Here is a 23,430-nt window from a genome sequence, read left to right as displayed (position 1 = left end):
TGATCGTTAATGATGTAATCTTTTTATTTTTAATAATACATATTAATGCACCATTGCATAAGGTCGGCCTGTAATCATCCGGGTGGTATCATTGTATGTAGAAACGTAGGGGAGCAGGTGTAAGGCATCTCGCCCACTGCAGCTGCTGCACCATTCAATATGACAGGGGCTGATCCTCTGTCAGTGCCACACCTCCACTCTCACCCCATGCTCCTAATGTCACCAGTGTCCAGAAATTCAACTCTTTCTATCTCGAATATATTCAGTGACTTAGACTCCACAGTCTCCTGTGGGAGAGAAATCCACACAATCACCACCCTTTGAGTTAAAATTTATCTGCCCGTCAGCCCAAAATGACGTGGCCTATGTCCTGAGAGTGAGATCCTGTGTGCTGGACTCCATCCCACCCCCAACCCCAACCAGGGCAAGCATCATCCCACATTCAGTCTGTCCAGCTAGAATAGTGTACATTTCAATGAGATCTCCTCTCAATCCTCTAAACCCCACTGAAGGCAGGTCCATAGACCCAACCAGGACCCCATTTTTCACTGACCATTGAAATTATAACTTAGGCATTGCATGTGACGGTTAGGAGACAGTTGTAAGTTCAAACTTCTTTGTAAACTCAAAGGGTAGTCAGCAGAACTCACATGCTCTCTCTGGAGAAAGCTGCTTGCAGTGCTTTTACAGTGAGTGTGATCCTACTCCCAAGTTGCTGTTATCTTTCGAAGATTCATAGTGTTGATATTGTCAAGTGGACTGAGCAGCCAATTAGATCAAAGAATTCTCACAGACTGCAAAGCAGAAACATTCAGATTGTCGTTCACTTTTTAATTACCAGCCAGAGAATGAAATAAGAATTGGGATTATGCATGTACAAACGTGAAACAAAAATTATGTTTTATTACTTTAAAAATCATGGTACAGGTATCACCGAATGGTGGGAATGAGAATCCACACTTATAAAATTAATACTTCAGGGTTAGCGAGCTAGTTAATAAGGAATTAGTACTTTGTACATTATAAAAACTCAAGTTGCCCCCCCCCCCCCTCCCCATCTAGCAGGGCATGATCGTTAAGATGTCGTTTCTACAAGGTGAGAACAGCATGTCAAGATCCAAAGGTTTTGTCATTTCAGTCAAAATGAGAAGACTGCAGCAGCCACTCCATGGAGGTTAGAAAAGGTATCCCTGATAGCAAGCCCCTGATTGACTGCACTGCAGGTGACTGGCCACCAGAGATCATTGTTACTTTCAAACAATATTAACGATGATGACCGCTAAGATTTGGGTCCAAGGTGGATAAGCTAGTCTGAGGACAACTGAGATTTTGTGGAGTTGGCGCAACCTGAATTTGGTTCTGCAGGATCCATTAAAGCGTGATCATTATTTCAGCAATGATGGGTTAGTGGTCACTGGCATGTCCTGGCGGGGGCAAAGCTGAGCGCAGAGCTTCTGGCTTATGGGTAGGGGCGCTCTCACTGAGCTCTAGGGTGTCCTCCCTGTTTTGATTAGTAGACACATGTCTAATGATCAGTTTGAGCCAACTGACGTATCTTGACACCTTGGTATAGATGCCATATTTGCCCTGCTGGGCGCATCCTTCTCCCCAGCTGACAATACCAGTCAAGAACCAGGTGCGCTTGTGTTCTGTGACGTGGGGCCCACCACTGTCCCCTTGGCAAGCATCTTTGCTCTTGTTCTTGTAGCCAGCGCAGAACATGTTCGGAGACACCTGGTGCCTGCTGGACTCGACGCATTCCGTCCGATCAATATACGGCACCATGATGCGCTGGAGCTTGTCAGCTGACATCCCGTGGTAAACGACGTGGCCCCAACCACTGACCAAGGCATTCGGTGAGTTCATCAGCACCCTGTTTGCAAAGTCTTTCTGGGGCAGGCAGATCGGCACAACGTTCTGGTTGAACTGCATAGGCTTCTTCAATTGCAGGACCGCAATATCGTTGTCGTAATTTCTGCGCAGGAAATGCGGGTGAGCGATGACTGCCTCGACCTCAAGCCGCTGTTCTGTGTGCTCGTCTTCCCTGACATTAAATTCACCTGAGGAGGTTAACAAGAGATACCTGTCAACTGGTCAGTGCCTCAGTGTTGTACAAATGTCCGGTATTATTCATTCAACTGCCAAATGTACAGCAAGTTACTGACAAGCAATGAAATGAAAGAGACTCCTGAACTCCATGTTACTTCTTGTTACCTTGATTCTCTTTCACTGTTTACAAACCTGTTTTTATCTCAGTCTTGAGTAGACATAATGACCCAGCTTCAACAGGCCTCTCTGGTAAACAATTCCACAGGTTTGCTGCTCTCTGAGAGAAGAAATTTCTCCTCCTCTCTATTTTCAATGTTCTGAGATTATATTCTCTGGTCCTAGCCTCTCCCACAAGGGGAAACAACTTTTCCGCATCTACCCTGTCATCTTCCTTGAGAAGCTTATACGACGGCACAGTGGCTCAGTGGTTAGCACTGCTGCCTCACAGCGCCAGGGGCCCAAGTTTGATTCCTGCCTCGGGCAACTGTCTGTGTGGAGTTTGCACATTCTCCCCGTGTCTGCGTGGGTTTCCTCCCACAGTCCAAAGATGTGTAGGTTAGGTGAATTGGCCATACTAAATTGCCCGTAATGTTAGGTGAAGGGGTAAATGTCTGGGTGGGTTGTTCTTTGGAGGGTCGGTGTGGACTTGTTGGGCTGAAGGGCCTGTTTCCACTACTGTAAGTAATCTAATCTAAAGGTTGCCTCCCATGAGTATAGGCTCAAACTCTCATAACAGAGGACCCTCCATACCTGGTATCAGTACAACGAACCATTTCTGGACTCCCACCGATGCCTGTATGTGCTTCCTTTTTAGCTTTTAACATAATGATTTGTCCTTATGTGTTTCATGGATGCAAAGCAATCAACACAGCTTTGTGAGGGGCAGGTCATGCCTCACAAACCTTATTGAGTTCTTTGAGGATGTGACTAGAAATGTTGTTGAGGGTTGAGCTGTGGATGTGGTATATATGGACTTCAGCCAGGCATTTGATAAGGTTCCCCATGGTAGGCTCATTCAGAAGGTCAGGAGGAATGGGATACAGGGGAACTTAGCTGTCTGGATACAGAATTGGCTGGCCAACAGAAGACAGTGAATGGTAGTAGAAGGAAAATATTCTGCCTGGAATTCTGTGGTGTTTTGGCTTTCATTAATAGGGGGATTGAGTTTAAGAGTCGTGAGATCTTGTTGACCTGAGTGGGTAGCAGATATTGTACTGTTGATTTCTGACCTGTCTGGGTAGCAGTTTATTACAGTGCATTACTGACGTGTGTGGGTAGCAGTTATTGCACTGTTTATTACTGACGAGCATGGGTCGTAGTTATTGTAATGTTTATTACTGACCTGAGTGGGTCGCAGTTTATTACTGACCTGTGTGGGTCACAGTTATTGTACTGATTATTAATGACCTGCCTGGGGACCAGTTATTGCACAATTTATTAGTTATCTACAAGGGTAGCAGTTATTGTACTGTTTATTACTGATCTGAGTGGGTCACAGCTTATTACAGTTTATTACTGACCTGTGTGGGTAGCAGTTATTGTACTGTTTATTACTGACCTGCATGTGTAGCAGTTATTGTATTGTTTATTACTGACCTGCGTGTGTAGCAGTATTTTACTGACCTGTGTGGGTAGCAGTTATTGTACTGTTTATTCATGACGTGCGTGGGTAGCAGTTATTGTCCTGTTTATTACTGACCTGCATGTGTAGCAGTTATTGTATTGTTTATTACTGACCTGCGTGTGTAGCAGTATTTTACTGACCTGTGTGGGTAGCAGTTATTGTACTGTTTATTACTGAACTGCGTGGGTAGCCGTTATTGTACTGTTTACTACTGACCTGTGTGCCTACCACTTATTGTATTGTTTATTACAGACGTGCAGGAGTAGCAGTTATTGTACTATTTATTACTTATCTGCCTGGGTAGCAGTTTATTACAGTGAATTACTGACCTGTGTGGGGAGAAGTTATTGTACTGTTTATTACTGACCTGCATGGGTAGCTGTTTATTACAGTGAATTGCTGACCTGCGTGAGTGGCAGTTATTATACGACTTATTACTGATCTAATTGGGTAGCAGTTATTGTACTGCTTATTGCTGACCTGTCTGGGTAGCAGTTTATTACTGACCTGCGTGGGTAGCAGTTATTGTACTGTTTATTGCTGACCTGAGTGGGTAGCAGTTTATTACTGACCTGCGTGGGTAGCAGTTATTTTACAGTTTATTATTGACCTGCGTGGGTAGCAGTTATTGTGCGGTCTATTAGTTACCTGCATGGTTAGCTGTTATTGCATTGTTTATTTCTGCCCTGAGTCGGTAGCAATTTATGACAGTTTATTACTGACCTGCATGGGTAGCAGTTATTGTACTGTGTATTACTGATCATTACAGTTTAATCCTGAACTGCGTGGATAGCAGTTTATTGCTAATCCGTGTGGGTAGCAGTTATTGTAATGTTTATTACTGACCTGTGTGGGTAACAGTTTATTACTGACCTGTGTGGGTAACAGTTTATTACTGATCTGAGTGGGTAGCAGTTATTGTACTGTTTATTACTGATCTGAGTGGGTAGCAGTTATTGTACTGTTTATTGCTGACCTGCATGGGTAGCACTTATTGTCGTGTTTATTATTAACCTGTGTGGGTAGCACTTATTGTCGTGTTTATTATTAACCTGTGTGGGTAGCAGTTCTTGCACTGTTTATTACTGACCTGAGTGGGTAGCAGTTTAATGCTAACCTGTGTGGGTTGCAGTTATTGAAATGTTTATTACTGACCTGTGTGGGTAACAGTTTATTACTGATCTGTGTGGGTAGCAGTTATTGTGCTGTTTATTACTGATCTGAGTGAGTAGCAGTTATTGTACTGTTTATTGCTGACCTGCATGGGTAGCAGTTATTGTACTGTTTATTGCTGACCTGCATGGGTAGCACTTATTCTCGTGTTTATTACTAACCTGTGTGGGTAGCAGTTATTGTTCTGTTTACTAGTGACCTGCATGGGTAGCAGTTATTGTAGTGTTTATTATTGACCTGAGCGGGTAGCAGTTTATGACCGATCCCTGTGGGTTGCAGTTACGGTACTGTTTATTACTGATCTGAGTAGGCAGCAGTCATTGTACTGTTTATTAATGACCTGCATGGGTAGCAGTTACTGCACTGTTTATTACTGACCTGAGTGGGTAGCAGTTTAATGCTAACCAGTGTAGGTAGCAGTTATTGTAATGTTTATTACTGACCTGTGGGGGTAGCAGTTATTGCACTGTTTATTACTGATCTGAGTGGGTAGCAGTTTAATGCTAACCAGTGTAGGTAGCAGTTATTGTAATGTTTATTACTGACCTGTGTGGGTAGCAGTTATTGCACTGTTTATTACTGACATGCGTGGGTAGCAGTTATTGCACTATTTATTACTGACGTGCGTGGGTAGCAGTTATTGCACTGTTTAATGCTGACGTGCATGGGTAGCAGTTATTTAAATGTTTATTACTGACCTGCCTGGAGACCTGTTATTGTACTGTTTAATTGTTACCTGCATGGTAGCATTTATTGCACTCTTTATTACTGACCAGAGTGGGAAGCAGTTTATTACTGACCTGCAATAGGTAGCAGTTAGTGTATTGTTTATTACTGACCTGTGTGGGTAGCAGTTATTGTACTGTTTATTACTGACCTGTCTGGGTGGCAGTCTATTACTGTCCTGCGTTGGTAGCATTTATTGTACTGTTTATTACTGATCTGATTGGGTAGCAGTCATTGTACTGTTCATTACTGACATGCGCGTGTAGCAGTTATTGTACTGTTTATTACTGACCTGTGTGGGTAGCAGTTTATTACTGACCTGTGTGGGTAGCAGTTACTGTACGGTTTATTACTGACCTGTGTGGGTAGCAGTTATTGTACTATTTATTACTGACCTGTGTGGGTAGCAGTTGTTGTACGGTTTATTACTGACCTGTGTGGGTAGCAGTTATTGTACTATTTATTACTGACCTGTGTGGGTAGCAGTTGTTGTACTGTTTATTGATGACCTGAGTGAGTAGCAGTTTATTACAGTTTATTCCTGACCTGCGTGGATAGCAGTTTATTGTTAATCCGTGTGGGTAGCAGTTATAGTAATGTTTATTACTGACCTGTGTGGGTAGCAGTTTAATGCTAACCTGTGTGGGTTGCAGTTATTGTAATGTTTATTACTGGCCTGTGTGGGTAACAGTTTATTCCTGATCTGAGTGTGTAGCAGTTATTGTACTGTTTATTACTGATCTGAGTGGGTAGCAGATATTGTTGTGTTTATTACTAACCTGTGTGGGTAGCAGTTATTGTTCTGTTTATTAGTGACCTGCATGGGTAGCAGTTTATTGCTAACCTGTGTGGGTAGCAGTTATTTTAATGTGTATTACTGACCTGTGTGGGTAACAGCTTATTTCTGATCTGTGTGGGTTGCAGTTATTGTACTGTTTATTACTGATCTGAGTAGGTAGCAGTTATTGCACGGTTTATTACTGACCTGCGTGGGTAGCACTTATTGTACTGTTTATTACTGATCTGAGTGGGTAGCAGATATTGTTGTGTTTATTACTAACCTGTGTGGGTAGCAGTTATTGTAATGTTTAGTACTGACCTTAGTGGGTAGCAGTTTATTGCTAACCTGTGTGGGTAGCAGTTATTTTAATGTGTATTACTGACCTGTGTGGGTAACAGCTTATTTCTGATCTGTGTGGGTTGCAGTTATTGTACTGTTTATTACTGATCTGAGTAGGTAGCAGTTATTGCACGGTTTATTACTGACCTGCGTGGGTAGCACTTATTGTACTGTTTATTACTGACCCGTGTGGGTAGCAGTTATTGCACTGTTTATTACTGACATGCGTGGGTAGCAGTTATTGCACTATTTATTACTGACGTGCGTGGGTAGCAGTTATTGCACTGTTTAATGCTGACGTGCATGGGTAGCAGTTATTTAAATGTTTATTACTGACCTGCCTGGAGACCTGTTATTGTACTGTTTAATTGTTACCTGCATGGTAGCATTTATTGCACTCTTTATTACTGACCAGAGTGGGAAGCAGTTTATTACTGACCTGCAATAGGTAGCAGTTAGTGTATTGTTTATTACTGACCTGTGTGGGTAGCAGTTATTGTACTGTTTATTACTGACCTGTCTGGGTGGCAGTCTATTACTGTCCTGCGTTGGTAGCATTTATTGTACTGTTTATTACTGATCTGATTGGGTAGCAGTCATTGTACTGTTCATTACTGACATGCGCGTGTAGCAGTTATTGTACTGTTTATTACTGACCTGTGTGGGTAGCAGTTTATTACTGACCTGTGTGGGTAGCAGTTACTGTACGGTTTATTACTGACCTGTGTGGGTAGCAGTTATTGTACTATTTATTACTGACCTGTGTGGGTAGCAGTTGTTGTACTGTTTATTGATGACCTGAGTGAGTAGCAGTTTATTACAGTTTATTCCTGACCTGCGTGGATAGCAGTTTATTGTTAATCCGTGTGGGTAGCAGTTATAGTAATGTTTATTACTGACCTGTGTGGGTAGCAGTTTAATGCTAACCTGTGTGGGTTGCAGTTATTGTAATGTTTATTACTGGCCTGTGTGGGTAACAGTTTATTCCTGATCTGAGTGTGTAGCAGTTATTGTACTGTTTATTACTGATCTGAGTGGGTAGCAGATATTGTTGTGTTTATTACTAACCTGTGTGGGTAGCAGTTATTGTTCTGTTTATTAGTGACCTGCATGGGTAGCAGTTATTGTAGTGTTTATTATTGACCTGAGAGGGTAGCAGTTTATGACAGATCCCTGTGGGTTGCAGTTACGGTACTGTTTATTACTGATCTGAGTAGGCAGCAGTCATTGTACTGTTTATTAATGACCTGCATGGGTAGCAGTTATTGTCATGTTTATTACTGGCCTGCATGGGTAGCAGTTATTGCACTGTTTATTACTGACCTGAGTGGGTAGCACTTTAATGCTAACCTGTGTAGGTAGCAGTTATTGTAATGTTTATTACTGACCTGTGTGGGTAGCAGTTATTGCACTGTTTATTACTGATCTGAGTGGGTAGCAGTTATTATATGGTTTATTACTGACCTGCATAGGTAGCAGTTACTGTACTGTTTATTACTGACCTGTGTGGGTAGCAGTAATTGCACTGATTATTACTGATGTGCGTGGGTAGCAGTTATTGCAATATTTATTACTGATGTGCATGGGTTGCAGTTATTGCACTGTTTATTACTGTTGTGCGTGTGTAGCAGTTATTGTAATGTTAGTACTGACCTTAGTGGATAACAGTTATTGCTCTGTTTATTACGGACCTGAGTGGGTAGCAGTTTATTGCTAACCTGTGTGGGTAGCAGTTATTTTAATGTGTATTACTGACCTGTGTGGGTAACAGCTTATTTCTGATCTGTGTGGGTTGCAGTTATTGTACTGTTTATTACTGACCTGAGTGGGTAGCAGTTATTGCACAGTTTATTACTGACCTGCATGGGTAGCACTTATTGTACTGTTTATTACTGATCTGAGTGGATTGCACGGTTTATTACTGACCTGCATGGGTAGCACTTATTGTTCTGTTTATTACTGACCTGTGTGGGTAGCAGTTATTGTACTGTTTATTAATGACCTGTCTGGAGACCAGTTATTGTATGGTTATTTGTTACCTGCATGGGTAGCATTTATTGCACTGTTTATTACTGACCAGAGTGGGAAGCAGTTTGTTACAGTTTATTACTGACCTGCAATAGGTAGCAGTTAGTGTATTGTTTATTACTGACCTGTGTGGGCAGCAGTTATTGTACTGTTTAATACTGACCCTTTGTGGGTAGCAGTTATTGCATTCTTTAATACTGACTTGCATGGGTAGCAGGTATTGTACTGTTTATTATTTACCTGAGGGGTTGGCTATTTTTTACTGATGTGCGTGGGTAGCAGTTTCTTACCGATCTGAGTGGGTAGCAGTTATTGTACTGTTTATTATTGACCTGAGGGGTTGGCAGTTTATTACTGACCTGCGTGCGTAGCAGTTATTGTATTGTTTGTTAATGACCTGCCTGGGGACCAGTTTATGTATAGTTTATTATTTACCTGCATGGATAGCGGTTATTGCTCTTTGTATTACTCACCTGAGTGGGAAGCAGTTTATTACAGTTTTTTACTGACCAGAGCGGGGAGCAGTTATTGTACTGTTAATTACTGATCTGAGTGGGTAGCAGTTATTGTTCTGTATATTACTGACCTGAGTGGGTAGCAGTTGTTGTACTGTTTATTAGTGACCTGTCTGGATTCCAGTTATTGTACTGTTTATTACTGACCTGAATGGGTAGCAGTTAATTACTGACATGCGTGGGTAGCAGTTATTGTACAGTTTATTACTGACCTGCGTGGGTAGCAGTTATTTCACTGTTTATTACCAACCTATCTGGGTAGCAGTTTATTACAGTGCATTACTGACCTGTGTGGGTAGCAGCTATTGCAATGTTCATTACTGACCTGTGTGGGTAGCAGTTTATTACTGACCTGCGTGGGTAGCAGTTATTGTTCTGTTTATTACTGACCTGAGTGGGTAGCAGTTTATTACTGACCTGCATGGGTAGCAGTTATTGTACTGTTTATTACTGACCTGTGTGGGTAGCAGTTTATTACTGACCTGCATGGGTAGCAGTTATTGTACTGTTTATTACTGACCTGAGTGGGTAGCAGTTTATTACAGTTCATTACTAATGTGCATGGGTAGCAGTTTTGTACTGTTTATTACTGACCTGCCTTGGGAACAGTTATTGTGCAGTTGATTAGTTATCTGCATGGGTGGCAGTTATTGCTCTGTTTATTACGGACCTGAGTGGGTAGCAGTTTATTGCTAACCTGTTTGGGTAGCAGTTATTTTAATGTTTATTACTGACCTGTGTGGGTAACAGCTTATTTCTGATCTGTGTGGGTTGCAGTTATTGTACTGTTTATTACTGATCTGAGTGGGAAGCAGTTATTGCACGGTTTATTACTGACCTGCGTGGGTAGCAGTTATTGTATTGTTTATTACTGACCTGTGTGGATAGCAGTTATTGTACTGTTTATTAATGACCTGCCTTGAGACCAGTTATTGTATGGTTTAATTGTTACCTGCATGGGTAACATTTATTGCACTGTTTATTACTGACCAGAGTGGGAAGCAGTTTGTTACAGTTTATTACTGACCTGCAATAGGTAGCAGTTAGTGTATTGTTTATTACTGACCTGTGTGGGTAGCAGTTATAGCATTCTTTAATACTGACTTGCATGGGTAGCAGGTATTGTGCTATTTTTTACTGATGTGCGTGGGTAGCAGTTTCTTACCGATCTGAGTGGGTAGCAGTTATTGTACTGTTTATTATTGACCTGCGTGTGTAGCAGTTTATTACTGTTCTCCATGGTTCGCAGTTATTGTACTGTTTATTACTGACCCGAGTGGGCAGCAGTTTATCACAGTTTGCTACTGACCTGTGTGTGTAGCGGTTATTGTACTGTTTACTACTGACTTTCCTGGGTCCTAGCTATTGTACTGTTTATTATTGTCCTGAATGGGTAGGGGTTCATTGCTAACCTGTGTGTGTAGCAATTTATTACTACCTGTGTGGCTTGCGGTTATTGTACTGTTTATTGCAGACCTGTGTGGGTAGCAGTTATTGTACTGTTTATTACTGATCTGAGTGGGAAGCAGTTATTGCACGGTTTATTACTGACCTGTTATTGTAGCAGTTATTGTACTGTTTATTACTGACCTGTGTGGGTAACAGTTATTGTACTGTTTATTAATGACCTGCATGTAGACCAGTTATTGTATGGTTTAATTGTTACCTACATGGTAGCATTTATTGCACCGTTTATTACTGACCAGAGTGGGAAGCAGTTTATTACAGTTTATTACTGACCTGCAATAGGTAGCAGTTAGTGTATTGTTTATTACTGACCTGTGTGGGTAACAGTTATTGTACTGTTTATTACTGACCTGTCTGGGTGGCAGTTTTTTACTGTCCTGTGTTGATACCATTTATTGTACTGTTTATTACTGACCTGCGTGGCTAGAACTTATTGTACTGTTTATTACTGAACTGTCTGGGTAGCAGTTTATTACAGTTTATTACTGACCTGTGTGGGTAGCAGTTATTGTATTGTTTATTACTGACCTTCGTGGGTAGCAGCTATTGTACTGTTTATTATTGTCCTGAATGGGTAGCGGTTCATTGCTAACCTGTGTGTATTGCAGATATTGTAATGTTTATTACTGACCTGTGTTGGTAGCTGTTTATTGCTAATCCGCGTGGGTAGCAGTTATTGTACAGTTATTACTGACCTGAGTGGGTAGCAGTTATTGTACTGTTTATTACTGATCTGTATGGGTCGCAGTTCATTACTGACGTGCATGGGTAACAATTTTGTACTGTTTATTACTGATCTGAGTGGTTAGCAGTCATTGTACTGTTCATTACTGACCTGCATGGGTAGCTGTTATTGTACTGTTTATTACTGATGTGCGTGGGTAGCAGTTATTGTCACGATTATTGCTGGCCTAGTGGGTAGCAGTTTATTACTGACCTGTGTGGATCGCAGTTGTTGTACTTTTTATTAATGACCTGCCTGGGGACCATTTATTGTACGGTTTATTAGTTACCTGCGTGGGTAGCAGTTATTGCACTGTTTATTACTGACCTGCTTGAGCCGCAGTTATTGTACTGTTTACATCCTGAGCTTCATGGCTAACTGTTATTGTACTGTTTACTACAGACCTGTGTGGGTAGCAATTATTGTACTGTTTATTACTGACCTGTGTGGGTAGCAGTTTATTACTGATCTAATTGGGTAGCAGTTATTGTACTGTTTATTACTGACCTGACTGGGTAGCATTTTATTACTGACCTGCGTGGCTAGCTGTTATTGTACTGCTTACTGCAGACCTGTGCGGGTGGCAGTTATTTTACTGTTTATTACTGACCTGCATGGGTAGCAGTTATTGTCCTGTTAATTACTGACCTGCATACGTAGCAGTATTGTACTGTTTATTCCTGACCTGTCTGGGTAGCAGTTTATTACTGACGTGCGTGGGTAGCAATAATTGTACTGTTTATTACTGACCTGCGTGGGTAGCAGTTATTGCATTGTTTATTACTGACATGCGTGGGTAGCAGTTATTGTACTGTGTATTACTGAGCTGTGTGGGTAGCCGTTTATCTTTGGCATGCGTGGGTAGCAGTTATTATACTTTTTATTACTGACCTGTGTATGGGTAGCAGATATTGTACTGTTTATTACTGAGTGTCCGGGTTGCAGTTTATTACTGACCTGCGTGGGTATAAGTTATTGTACTGTTTATTACTAATCTAATTGGGTAGCAGTTATTGTACTTTTTATTACTGACCTGTCTGGGTAGATGTTTATTACAGTGCATTACTGACCTGCGTGGGTAGCAGTTTATTACTGACCTGCGTGGGTAGCAGTTTATTACAATTAATTACTGACCTGCGTGTGTAGCAGTTATTGTGCTGTTTATTCCTGACCTGCATGTATAGTTGTTATTGTGCTGTTTATTACTGACCTGCGTGGGTAGCAGTTATTGTACTGTTTAGTACTGTCCTGTCGGGGGAGCACTTATTGTACTCTCTGGGTAGCAGTTTATTGCTGACCTGCGTGGGTAGCAGTTATTGCACTGTTTATTACTGACTCGCATGGGTAGCAGTTATTGTTCTGTTTATTACTATCCTTCGTGGGTAGCAGTTATTGTATTGTTTATTATGGCCCTGAATGGGTAGTGGTTCATTGCTAACCTGTGTGGTTAACAGATATTGTAGTGTCTATTACTGACCTGTGTTGGTAGCTATTTATTGCTGATCCTTGTGGGTAGCAGTTACGGTACAGGTTATTACTGACCTGCGTGGGTAGCAGTTATTGTACTGTTTATTACTGACCTGCGTTGGTAGCAGTTATTATTCTGTTTATTACTGACCTGTCTGGGTAGCAGTTATTGTGCTGTTTATTACTGACCTGCGTGGGTAACAGTTATTGTACTGTCTATTACTGACCTGTCTGGGTAGCAGTTTATTGCTGACCTGTGTGGATAGCAGTTATTGTACTGTTTATTACTGACCTGCGTGGGTAACATTTATTATACTGTCTATTACTGACCTGTCTGGGTAGCAGTTTATTGCTGACCTGCGTGGGTAGCAGTTATTGCAGTGTTTATTACTGACTCGCGTGGGTAGCAGTTATTGTTCTGTTTATCACTGACCTGTCTGGGTAGCAGTTTATTGCTGACCTGCGTGGGTAGCAGTTATTGTTCTGTTTATTATTGACCTGTGTGGGTTGCAGTTATTGTACTGTTCATTAGTGACCTTAGTAGTTAGCAGTCATTGTCCTGTTTATTACTGACCTTCGTGGGTAGCCGTTATTGTACTGTTTATTACTGATCTAATTGGGTAGCAGTTATTGTACTGTTTATTACTGACCTGCGTGTGTAGCAGTTTATTACTGTTCTCCATGGTTCGCAGTTATTGTCCTTTTTATTACTGATCTGATTGGGTAGCAGTTATTGTCCTGTTTATTACTGACCTGTCTGTGTAGCAGTTTAATACTGTTCTGCATGGATCGCAGTTATTGTACTGTTTATTACTGACCCGAGTGGGTAGCAGTTTATCACAGTTTGCTACTGACCTGTGTGTGTAGCAGTTATTGTACTGTTTATTACTGACCTTCCTGGGTCCCAGCTATTGTACTGTTTATTATTGTCCTGAATGGGTAGTGGTTCATTGCTAACTTGTGTGTGTACCAATTTATTACTACCTGTGTGGCTAGCGGTTATTGTACTGTTTATTGCAGACCTGTGTGGGTAGCAGTTATTGTACTGTTTAATACTGATCTGAGTGGGCAGCAGTTTATTACTGACCTGAGTGAGCAGCAGTTATTGTACTGTTTATTACTGCCCTCCTGGGTCGCAGCTATTGTACTGTTTATTATTGTCCTGAATGGGTAGGGGTTCATTGCTAACCTGTGTGTGTAGCAGATATTGTAATGTTTATTACTGACCTGTGCTGGTAGCTGTTTATTGCTGATCCTTGTGGGTAGCAGTTACGGTACAGATTATTACTGATCTGAGTGCGTAGCAGTTATTGTACTGTTTATTACTGACCTGCATGGCTAGCAGTCATTGTACTGTTTATTACTGACCTGAGTTGGTAGCAGTTATTGTACTGTTTATTACTGACCTGCATGGATAGCAGTTATTGTACTGTATTTTTAATGCCCTGAGTGGGTAGCAGTTTATTCCAGTTTATTACTGACCTGCGTGTGTTGCAGTTATTATACTGCATATTACTGACGTGCATGGGTAGCAGTTATTGTCCTGTTTAGTACTAACCTGCCTGGGTAGCAGTTATTGTACTGTGTATTATTGAACTGTGTGGGTAGCCGTTTATTTTTGGTATGCATGGGTACCGGTTATTATACTTTTTATTACAGACCTGTTTGGGTAGCAGATATTGTACTGTTTATTACTGATCTAAATGGGTAGCAGTTATTGTATTGTTCATTACTGACCTGACTGGGTAGCAATTTATTACTGACCTGCGTGGCTAGCAGTTATTGTACTGTTTACTGCAGACCTGTGTGGGTGGCAGTTATTTTACTGTTTATTCCTGACCTGCGTGGGTAGCAGTTATTGTACTGTTTATTACTGATCTGATTGGTTAGCGGTTATTGTACTGTTTATTACTGACCTGCGTGGGTAGCAGTTATTGTACTGTTTATTACTTACCTGATTGGGTAGCAGTTATTGTACTGTTTATTATTGTCCTGAATGGGTAGCGGTTCATTGCTAACCTGTGTATATTGCAGATATTGTAATGTTTATTACTGACCTGTGTTGGTAGCTGTTTATTGCTAATCCGCGTGGGTAGCAGTTATTGTACTGTTTATTACTGACCTGAGTGGGTAGCAGTTATTGTACTATTTATTAATGACCTGTATGGGTCGCAGTTTATTACTGACGTGCGTGGGTAACAATTTTGTACTGTTTATTACTGATCTGAGTGGTTAGCAGTCATTGTACTGTTCATTACTGACCTGCATGGGTAGCTGTTATTGTACTGTTTATTACTGATGTGCGTGGGTAGCAGTTATTGTCACGATTATTGCTGGCCTAGTGGGTAGCGGTTTGTTACTGACCTGTGTGGATCGCAGTTGTTGTACTTTTTATTAATTACCTGCCTGGGGACCATTTATTGTACGGTTTATTAGATACCTGTGTGGGTAGCAGTTATTGCACTGTTTATTACTGACCTGCTTGAGCCGCAGTTATTGTACTGTTTACATCTGAGCTTCATGGCTAACTGTTATTGTACTGTTTACTACAGACCTGTGTGGGTAGCAATTATTGTACTGTTTATTACTGACCTGTGTGGGTAGCAGTTTATTACTGATCTAATTGGGTAGCAGTTATTGTACTGTTAATTACTGACCTGACTGGGTAGCATTTTATTACTGACCTGCGTGGCTAGCTGTTATTGTACTGCTTACTGCAGACCTGTGCGGGTGGCAGTTATTTTACTGTTTATTACTGACCTGCATGGGTAGCAGTTATTGTCCTGTTAATTACTGACCTGCATACGTAGCAGTATTGTACTGTTTATTCCTGACCTGTCTGGGTAGCAGTTTATTACTGACGTGCGTGGGTAGCAATTATTGTACTGTTTATTACTGACCTGTGTGCGTAGCAGTTATTGTACTCTTTATTAGTGACCTGCGTGGGTAGCAGTTTATTGCAGTTTATTACTGACCTGCTTGAGTAGCAGTTATTGCACTGTTTATTACTGACATGCGTGGGTAGCAGTTATTATACTTTTTATTACTGACCTGTGTATGGGTAGCAGATATTGTACTGTTTATTACTGAGTGTCCGGGTTGCAGTTTATTACTGACCTGCGTGGGTATAAGTTATTGTACTGTTTATCACTGATCTAATTGGGTAGCAGTTATTGTACTTTTTATTACTGACCTGTCTGGGTAGATGTTTATTACAGTGCATTACTGACCTGCGTGGGTAGCAGTTTATTACTGACCTGCGTGGGTTGCAGTTATTGTACAGTTCATTACTGACCTTAGTAGTTAGCAGTGATTGTCCTGTTTATCACTGACCTGCGTGGGTGGCAGTTATTGTACTGTTTAGTACTGACCTGTCGGGGTAGCACTTATTGTACTGTCTGGGTAGCAGTTTATTGCTGACCTGCGTGGGTAGCAGTTATTGCACTGTTTATTACTGACTCGCGTGGGTAGCAGTTATTGTTCTGTTTATTACTGACTCGCATGGGCAGCAGTTATTGTTCTGTTTATCACTGACCTGACTGGGTAGCAATTTATTACTGATCTGCTTGGCCCGCGATTATTGTACTGTTTACTGCAGAACTGTGTGGGTGGCAGTTATTTTACTGTTTATTACTGACCTGTCTGTGAAGCAGTTTATTATTGTTCTGCATGGATCACAGTTATTGTACTGTTTATTACTGACCTGAGTGGGCAGCAGTTTATCTCAGATTGCTACTGACCTGTGTGTGTAGCAGTTATTGTACTGTTTATTACTGACCTGTGTGTATAGCAGTTTATTACTGACCTGTGTGGGTAGCAGTTATTGTGCTGTTTACTACTATCCTTCGTGGGTAGCAGTTATTGTATTGTTTATTATGGTCCTGAATGGGTAGTGGTTCATTGCTAACCTGTGTGGTTAACAGATATTATAATGTCTATTACTGACCTGTGTTGGTAGCTATTTATTGCTGATCCTTGTGGGTAGCAGTTACGGTACAGGTTATTACTGACCTGCGTGGGTAGCAGTTATTGTACTGTTTATTACTGACCTGCGTTGGTAGCAGTTATTATTCTGTTTATTACTGACCTGTCTGGGTAGCAGTTATTGTGCTGTTTATTACTGACCTGCGTGGGTAACAGTTATTGTACTGTCTATTACTGACCTGTCTGGGTAGCAGTTTATTGCTGACCTGTGTGGATAGCAGTTATTGTACTGTTTATTACTGACCTGCGTGGGTAACATTTATTGTACTGTCTATTACTGACCTGTCTGGGTAGCAGTTTATTGCTGACCTGCGTGGGGAGCAGTTATTGTTCTGTTTATTACTGACCTGTGTGGGTTGCAGTTATTGTACTGTTCATTAGTGACCTTAGTAGTTAGCAGTCATTGTCCTGTTTATTACTGACCTGCGTGGGTAGCCATTATTGTACTTTTTATTACTGATCTGATTGGGTAGCAGTTATTGTCCTGTTTATTACTGACCTGTCTGTGTAGCAGTTTATTACTGTTCTGCATGGATCGCAGTTATTGTACTGTTTATTACTGACCCGAGTGGGCAGCAGTTTATCACAGTTTGCTACTGACCTGTGTGTGTAGCAGTTATTGTACTGTTTATTACTGACCTTCCTGGGTCCCAGCTATTGTACTGTTTATTATTGTCCTGAATGGGTAGTGGTTCATTGCTAACCTGTGTGTGTAGCAATTTATTACTACTTGTGTGGCTAGCGGTTATTGTACTGTTTATTGCAGACCTGTGTGGGTAGCAGTTATTGTACTGTTTATTATTGTCCTGAATGGGTAGGGGTTCATTGCTAACCTGTGTGGGTAGCAGATATTGTAATGTTTATTACTGACCTGTGTTGGTAGCTGTTTATTGCTGATCTGCATGGGTAGCAGTTACGGTACAGATTATTACTGATCTGAGTGGGGAGCAGTCATTGTACTGTTTATTACTGACCTGCGTGGCTAGCAGTCATTGTACTGTTTATTACAGACCTGAGTGGGTAGCAGTTATTGCACTGTTTATTACTGACCTTCATGGATAGCAGTTATTGTACTGTATTTTTAATGCCCTGAGTGGGTAGCAGTTTATTCCAGTTTATTACTGACCTGCGTGTGTTGCAGTTATTATACTGCATATTACTGACGTGCATGGATAGCAGTTATTGTCCTGTTTAGTACTAACCTGCGTGGGTAGCAGTTATTGTACTGTTTATTATTGTCCTGAATGGGTAGCGGTTCATTGCTAACCTGTGTGTATTGCAGATATTGTAATGTTTATTACTGACCTGTGTTGGTAGCTGTTTATTGCTAATCCGCGTGGGTAGCAGTTACAGCACAGGTTATTACTGACCTCCGTGGGCAGCAGTCATTGTACTGTTTATTACTGACCTGAGTGGGTAGCAGTAATTGTACTGTTTATTGCTGACATGCATGGGTAGCAGTTATTGTCATGATTATTCATGACCTGAGTGGGTAACTGTTTATTACTGACCTGTATTGATTATTGCAGTTTATTGCAGTTAATTACTGACCTGCATTGGTCGCAGTTATTGTCCTGTTTATTACTGACCTGTGTGGGTAGCAGTTATTATACTGTTTTTACTGACCTGTGTGGGTAGCAGTTATTGTACTGTTTATTACTGACCTGTGTGGGTAGTAGTTATTGTACTGTTTTTTTTGACCTGCGTGTGTAGTAGTTATTGTGCTGTTTATTACTGGCCTGAGTGGGTAGCAGTTTATTGCAGTTTATTACTGACCTGCGTGGGTAGCAGTTATTGTACTGTTTATTGCTGATGTGCGTGGGCAGCAGTTATTGTCCTGTTGATAACTGACCTGTGTGGGTAGCAGGTTATTGAGCTGTTTATTACTGACCTGAGGGGATAGCTGATAATTGCTGATCCATGTGGTTAGCAGTCATTGTCCTGTTCATTACTGACCTGTGTGGGTATCAGATATTGCACTGTTTATTACTGACATGCGTGGGTAGCGGTTATTGCACTGTTTATTACTGACGTATGTGGGTAGCAGTTTATTATTGACCTGCATGGAGCGCAGTTGTTGTACTGTTCATTAATGACCTGCAGTTTAATACAGTTTATTACTGACCTCTCTGGGTAGCAGTTATTGTACTATTTATTATTGTCCTGAATGGGTAGTGGTTCATTGCTAACCTGTGTGTATTGCAGATATTGTAATGTTTATTACTGACCTGTGTTGGTAGCTGTTTATTGCTAATCCGCGTGGGTAGCAGTTACAGCACAGGTTATTACTGACCTGTGTGGGCAGCAGTCATTGTACTGTTTATTACTGACCTGCGTGGGTAGCAGTAATTGTACTGTTTATTGCTGACATGCGTGGTAGCAGTAATTGTACTGTTTATTCCTGACATGCGTGGGTAGCAGTTATTGTCATGATTATTCATGACCTGAGCGGGTAGCAGTTTATTACTGACCTGTGTTGATTATTGCAGTTTATTGCAGTTAATAACTGACCTGCATGCGTCGCAGTTATTGTGCTGTTTATTACTGACCTGTGTGTGTAGCAGTTATTGTACTGTTTTTTATTGACCTGCGTGGGTAGCAGTTATTGTGCTGTTTATTACTGACCTGAGTGGGTAGCAGTTTATTACAGTTTGTTACTGACCTGCGTGGATAGCAGTTATTGTACTGTTTATTGCTGATGTGCGTGGGCAGCAGTTATTGTCCTGTTGATAACTGACCTGTGTGGGTGGCAGTTTATTGTACTGTTTCTTACTGACCTGAGGGGATAGCTGATAATTGCTGATCCATGTGGTTAGCAGTCATTGTCCTGTTTATTACTGACCTGTGTGGGTAGCAGATATTGCACTGTTATTACTGACATGTGTGGTTAGTGGTTATTGCACTGTTTATTACTGACGTGTGTGGGTAGCAGTTTATTACTGACCTGCATGGAGCGCAGTTGTTGTACTGTTTATTAATGACCTGCCTGGGGATCAGTTATTGTATGGTCTATTAGTTACTGACGTGTGTGGGTTGCAGTTATTGCACTAGTTATTACTGACCTTCGTGAGTAGCAGTTATTGTACTGTTTATTACTGACCTGTGTGTATAGCAGTTTATTACTGACTTGCACGGGTAGCAGTTATTGTGCTGTTTATTACTGACCTTCGTGGGTAGCAGTTATTGTATTGTTTATTATGGTCCTGAATGGGTAGCGGTTCATTGCTAACCTGTGTGGGTAACAGATATTGTAATGTTTATTACTGACCTTTGTTGGTAGCTGTTCATTGCTGATCCTTGTGGGTAGCAGTTACGGTACAGGTTATTACTGACCTGCGTGGGTAGCAGTTATTGTCATGATTATTACTGACCTGAGTGGGTAGCAGTTTATTACTGACCTGTATTGATTATTGCAGTTTATTGCAGTTAATTACTGACCTGCATTGGTCGCAGTTATTGTCCTGTTTATTACTGACCTGTGTGGGTAGCAGTTATTATACTGTTTATTACTGACCTTTGTGGGTAGCAGTTATTGTACTGTTTTTTATTGACCTGCGTTGGTAGCAGTTATTGTGCTGTTTATTACTGGCCTGAGTGGGTAGCAGTTTATTACAGTTTATTACTGACCTGCGTGGGTAGCAGTTATTGTACTGTTTATTACTGGCCTGAGTGGGTAGCAGTTTATTACAGTTTATTACTGACCTGCGTGGGTAGCAGTTATTGTACTGTTTATTGCTGATGTGCGTGGGCAGCAGTTATTGTCCTGTTGATAACTGACCTGTGTGGGTAGCAGTTTATTGAGCTGTTTCTTACTGACCTGAGGGGATAGCTGATAATTGCTGATTCATGTGGTTAGCAGTCATTGTCCTGTTTATTACTGACCTGTGTGGGTAGCAGATATTGCACTGTTTATTACTGACATGCGTGGGTAGCGGTTATTGCACTGTTTATTACTGACCTGAGTCAGTAGCATTTTATTACAGTTTATTACTGACCTGTCTGGGTAGCAGTTATTGTACTGTTTTTTATTGACCTGCGTGGGTAGCAGTTATTGTGCTGTTTATTACTGACCAGAGTGGCTAGCAGTTTATTACAGTTTATTACTAAGCTGCGTGGGTAGCAGTTTATTGTACTGTTTCTTACTGACCTGAGGGGATAGCTGATAATTGCTTATCCATGTGGTTAGCAGTCAGTGTCCTGTTTATTACTGACCTGTGTGGATAGCAGTTATAGCACTGTTTATTAATGACATGCGTGGGTAGCGGTTATTGCACTGTTTATTACTGACATGCGTGGGTAGCAGTTTATTATTGACCTGCATGGAGCGCAGATGTTGTACTGTTCATTAATGACCTGCCTGGGGACCAGTTATTGTATGGTGTATTAGTTACCTGCATGGGTAGCAGTTATTGCACTGTTTATTACTGACCTGAGTCAGTAGCATTTTATTACAGTATATTACTGACCTGCGTGAGTAGCAGTTATTGTACAGTTTATTACTGACCTGTGTGAACAGCAGTTTGTTACTGACCTGCGTGGGTAGCAGTTATTGTGCTGTTTATTACTGATCTTCGTGGGTAGCAGTTATTGTATTGTTTATTATGGACCTGAATGGGTAGCGGTTCATTGCTAACCTGTGTGGGTAAGAGATATTGTAATGTTTATTACTGACCTGTGTTGGTAGCTGTTTATTGCTAATCCACGTGGGTAGCAGTTACAGCACAGGTTATTACTGACCTGCGTGGGCTGCAGTCATTGTACTGTTTATTACTGACCTGTGTGGGTAGCAGTTATTGTTCTGCTTATTACTGACCTGTCTGGGTAGCAGTTATTGTAATGTTTATTACTGACCTGCGTGGGTAACAGTTATTGTTCTATTTATTACTGACCTGTCTGGGTCGCAGTTTATTGCTGACCTGAGTGGGTAGCAGTTATTGTACTGTTTATTACTGACGCGCGTGGGTCGCAGATATTGCACTGTTTATTACTGATGTGAGTGTGTAGCAGTTGTTCTACTGTTTATTACTGACCGGCATGGGTTGCAGTTATTGCACTGTTTATTACTGATGTGCGTGGGCAGCAGTTATTGCACTGTTTATTACTGACGTGCGTGGATTGCAGTTATTGCACTGTTTATTACTGATGTGCGTGGGCAGTAGTTATTGCACTGTTTATTACTGACGTGCGTGGGTTGCAGTTATTGCACTGTTTATTACTGATGTGAGTGGGTAGCAGTTATTGCACTGTTCATTTCTGACCTGCTTGGGTAGCAGTTATTGTACCGTTTATTACTGACCTGCGTGGGTAGCAGTTATTATACAGTTCATTATTGCAGTCTGGGTAGCAGTTTATTGCTGTTTATTACTGACCTGTGTGGGTAGCAGTTATTGTTGACCTGCGTGGGTAGCAGGTATTGTACTGTTTATTACTGACCTGCGTGGGTAACAGTTATTGTACTGTTTGTTACTGATCTGATTGGATAGCAGTTATTGTCTTGTTCATTTCTGACCTGCGTGAGTAGCAGTTATTGTGCTGTTTAGTACTGACCTTCGTGGGTAGCAGTTATTGTGTTGTTTATTATGGTCCTGAATGGGTAGCGGTTCTTTGCTAACCTGTGTGGGTAACAGATATTGTAATGTTTATTACTGACCTGTGTTGGTAGCTGTTCATTGCTGATACTTGTGGGTAGCAGTTACGGTACAGGTTATTACTGACCTGCGTGGGTAGCAGTTATTGTACTGTTTATTACTGACCTGCGTGAGTAGCAGTTATTGTACTGCTTGTTACTGACCTGCGTGGGTAGCAGTTATTATTCTGTTTGTTACTGACCTGTCTGGGTAGCAGTTTATTGCTGACCTGCGTGGGTAGCAGTTATTGTTCTGTTTATTACTGACCTGTCTGGGTAGCAGTTTATTGCTGACCTGTGTGGGTAGCAGTTATTGTTCTGTTTATTACTGACTTGTGTGGGTTGCAGTTTAATACAGTTTATTACTGACCTCTCTGGGTAGCAGATATTGTACTGTTTATTATTGTCCTGAATGGGTAGTGGTTCATTGCTAACCTGTGTGTATTGCAGATATTGTAATGTTTATTACTGACCTGTGTTGGTAGCTGTTTATTGCTAATCCGTGTGGGTAGCAGTTACAGCACAGGTTATTACTGACCTGTGTGGGCAGCAGTCATTGTACTGTTTATTACTGACATGCGTGGGTAGCAGTAATTGTACTGTTTATTGCTGACATGCGTGGGTAGCAGTTATTGTCATGATTATTCATGACCTGAGTGGGTAGCAGTTTATTACTGACCTGTGTTGATTATTGCAGTTTATTGCAGTTAATAACTGACCTGCATGAGTCGCAGTTATTGTCCTGTTTATTACTGACCTGTGTGTGTAGCAGTTATTGTACTGTTTTTATTGACCTGCGTGGGTAGCAGTTATTGTGCTGTTTATTACTGACCTGAGTGGGTAGCAGTTTATTACAGTTTATTACTGACCTGTGTGGGTAGCAGTTATTGTACTGTCTATTTTACTGATGTGCATGGGCAGCAGTTA

General features: G+C 41.3%; 1 protein-coding gene across 1 annotated transcript in view; it reads right to left on the bottom strand.

The window, feature by feature from the left end:
- Window positions 1-1,404: 1,404 nt before the first annotated feature.
- Window positions 1,405-23,430, bottom strand: part of LOC132820887 (coagulation factor X-like) — a 75,025-nt gene continuing 52,999 nt past the window's right edge. The window contains exon 10 of the mRNA XM_060833246.1: window positions 1,405-2,060. Within this exon, the coding sequence (XP_060689229.1) occupies window positions 1,405-2,060 (656 nt within the window). The remainder of the gene's footprint in view (window positions 2,061-23,430) is intronic.

This window comes from Hemiscyllium ocellatum, chromosome 12 (genome assembly GCF_020745735.1).
Source record: "Hemiscyllium ocellatum isolate sHemOce1 chromosome 12, sHemOce1.pat.X.cur, whole genome shotgun sequence".
NCBI lineage: Eukaryota > Metazoa > Chordata > Chondrichthyes > Orectolobiformes > Hemiscylliidae > Hemiscyllium > Hemiscyllium ocellatum.
The sequence above is the reverse complement of the archived record's forward strand: the minus strand, read 5'-3'. Positions and strand labels throughout refer to the sequence as shown.